Source organism: Aplysia californica, unplaced genomic scaffold (assembly GCF_000002075.1).
Source record: "Aplysia californica isolate F4 #8 unplaced genomic scaffold, AplCal3.0 scaffold00045, whole genome shotgun sequence".
Lineage (NCBI taxonomy): Eukaryota > Metazoa > Mollusca > Gastropoda > Aplysiida > Aplysiidae > Aplysia > Aplysia californica.
Window position 1 is genome coordinate 1,023,201 of NW_004797315.1, and position 1,439 is coordinate 1,024,639.

At 37.9% G+C, this 1,439-nt stretch overlaps 1 protein-coding gene across 1 annotated transcript in view; it reads left to right on the forward strand.

Moving 5' to 3' along the window:
- Nucleotides 1-1,439, forward strand: part of LOC106011042 (potassium voltage-gated channel subfamily KQT member 1) — a gene marked incomplete at its 5' end in the record, with an annotated part of 21,016 nt that overhangs the window by 5,790 nt on the left and 13,787 nt on the right. Inside the window, 1 exon segment of the mRNA XM_013079236.2 lies at nt 984-1,078. Coding sequence (XP_012934690.1) covers nt 984-1,078 — 95 coding nt within the window.

Below are 1,439 nucleotides of genomic sequence, written 5' to 3' on the forward strand. Positions count from 1 at the left end.
GCCGATTAAGCGCTCAAACACTAACAAACTGACAAGATCTTTCGCTGTCTATAGCCGGGTACCCATTCTCACCTGGGTTAAGTGAGGAAAATTCGTGTAAAGTGCCTTTCCCAAGGACACAACGTCGGGCCCTTGACGGGATTCGAACCCACGACCTTACGGTTGCGAGTCCGAGAGCCTAACCACTAGGCTACCGACGCCACGTATACCTATATTATTATACACTATCTGTACAGTGGAATCCGCTTAATAAACTGAAATCTGCAGAAATACTGGATTTTCTTCGATTTAGTCATGTTTTCAGTTTAGAGAGCTTGCTCAAATAGCAAGGAAAAAAATCGAGGATTCTATTTCTTTTTTTCCGATTTACACTGTTTAGCTATCATTAACTGTGTTCAGTCAAAACGGACTACACTACACATACTAAGTAATTATTACATGTAGTTTATAAATATAATTTAAGCCCCTTGCATCTTGATAAGTTTATTATATATCTGATGAGGCCCCATGTACGAGTACATAATATACATGATTTTCATAACGTTTTTTTTTACATAGGTATTATTACGTCCATATCTATACAATTTATATCATTTAGGAGGTAGGCTTCGGCCTTGCCTGTCAGAGCCAGTCACCCCTAATTATAAATGTGTTATGCATCTGTCAATACAATTCAGATAATTATTTCGATGCTTGAGCCAAGAGATAGATCTAGTCTATAGTCTATTATAGTTTAGTTTGGAAAATGACCAGTTTCACGTTTTGTAATTATTTTGTTGGAGTTTTAAAAGGGTTTCTTTTTCTTTCTTTCATTATTTATTTTGGGGTGGGGGTAAAGAAGGTTGGGGTGAGGTCACTATGTATCATTTATTACCGTAGCCTACTTGGTCCAAAAACCATAGATAAATGATATTTCATGAGGGGGGTTTTTTTCATTGCTTTTTTTATTAACTTTTGTTCCCCTTCTGCCTTTCACAACGCAGCAAGCCCGAAAACCCTATGATGTAAGAGACGTGATTGAGCAGTACTCTCAGGGCCACTTGAATATGATGGTGCGAATCAAAGAACTGCAGCGAAGGTGAGTTCCATTACATTAGTTAGGATTTTTAGGGTTTTTTTCCCTTTCCGGTGGCTTTTTTTTTAAAAGTTCAGTACATGTACGGGGCCTACAAAAAAAGGGCACAGAAAGACGTGAAACTCTTTGCAGATGGAATGTAAGCTTGTCAATAAATTGTCTGTGTAGAAATACAGTATAATAACAAGGATAGCTCGAATTCGTCGGGACCAGCCTCTGTAGTTCGAGGGATCCGTAGTTTGAGGGATACCTTACAAAGATAAAGAAGAAAAAAAAAAACGGGACTGCAGGCACAGTTCGAAGGATGTGAGATTTCGAATCTTCTGTGTTAGAACTATCCATGTTATACTGTATAATATATAAT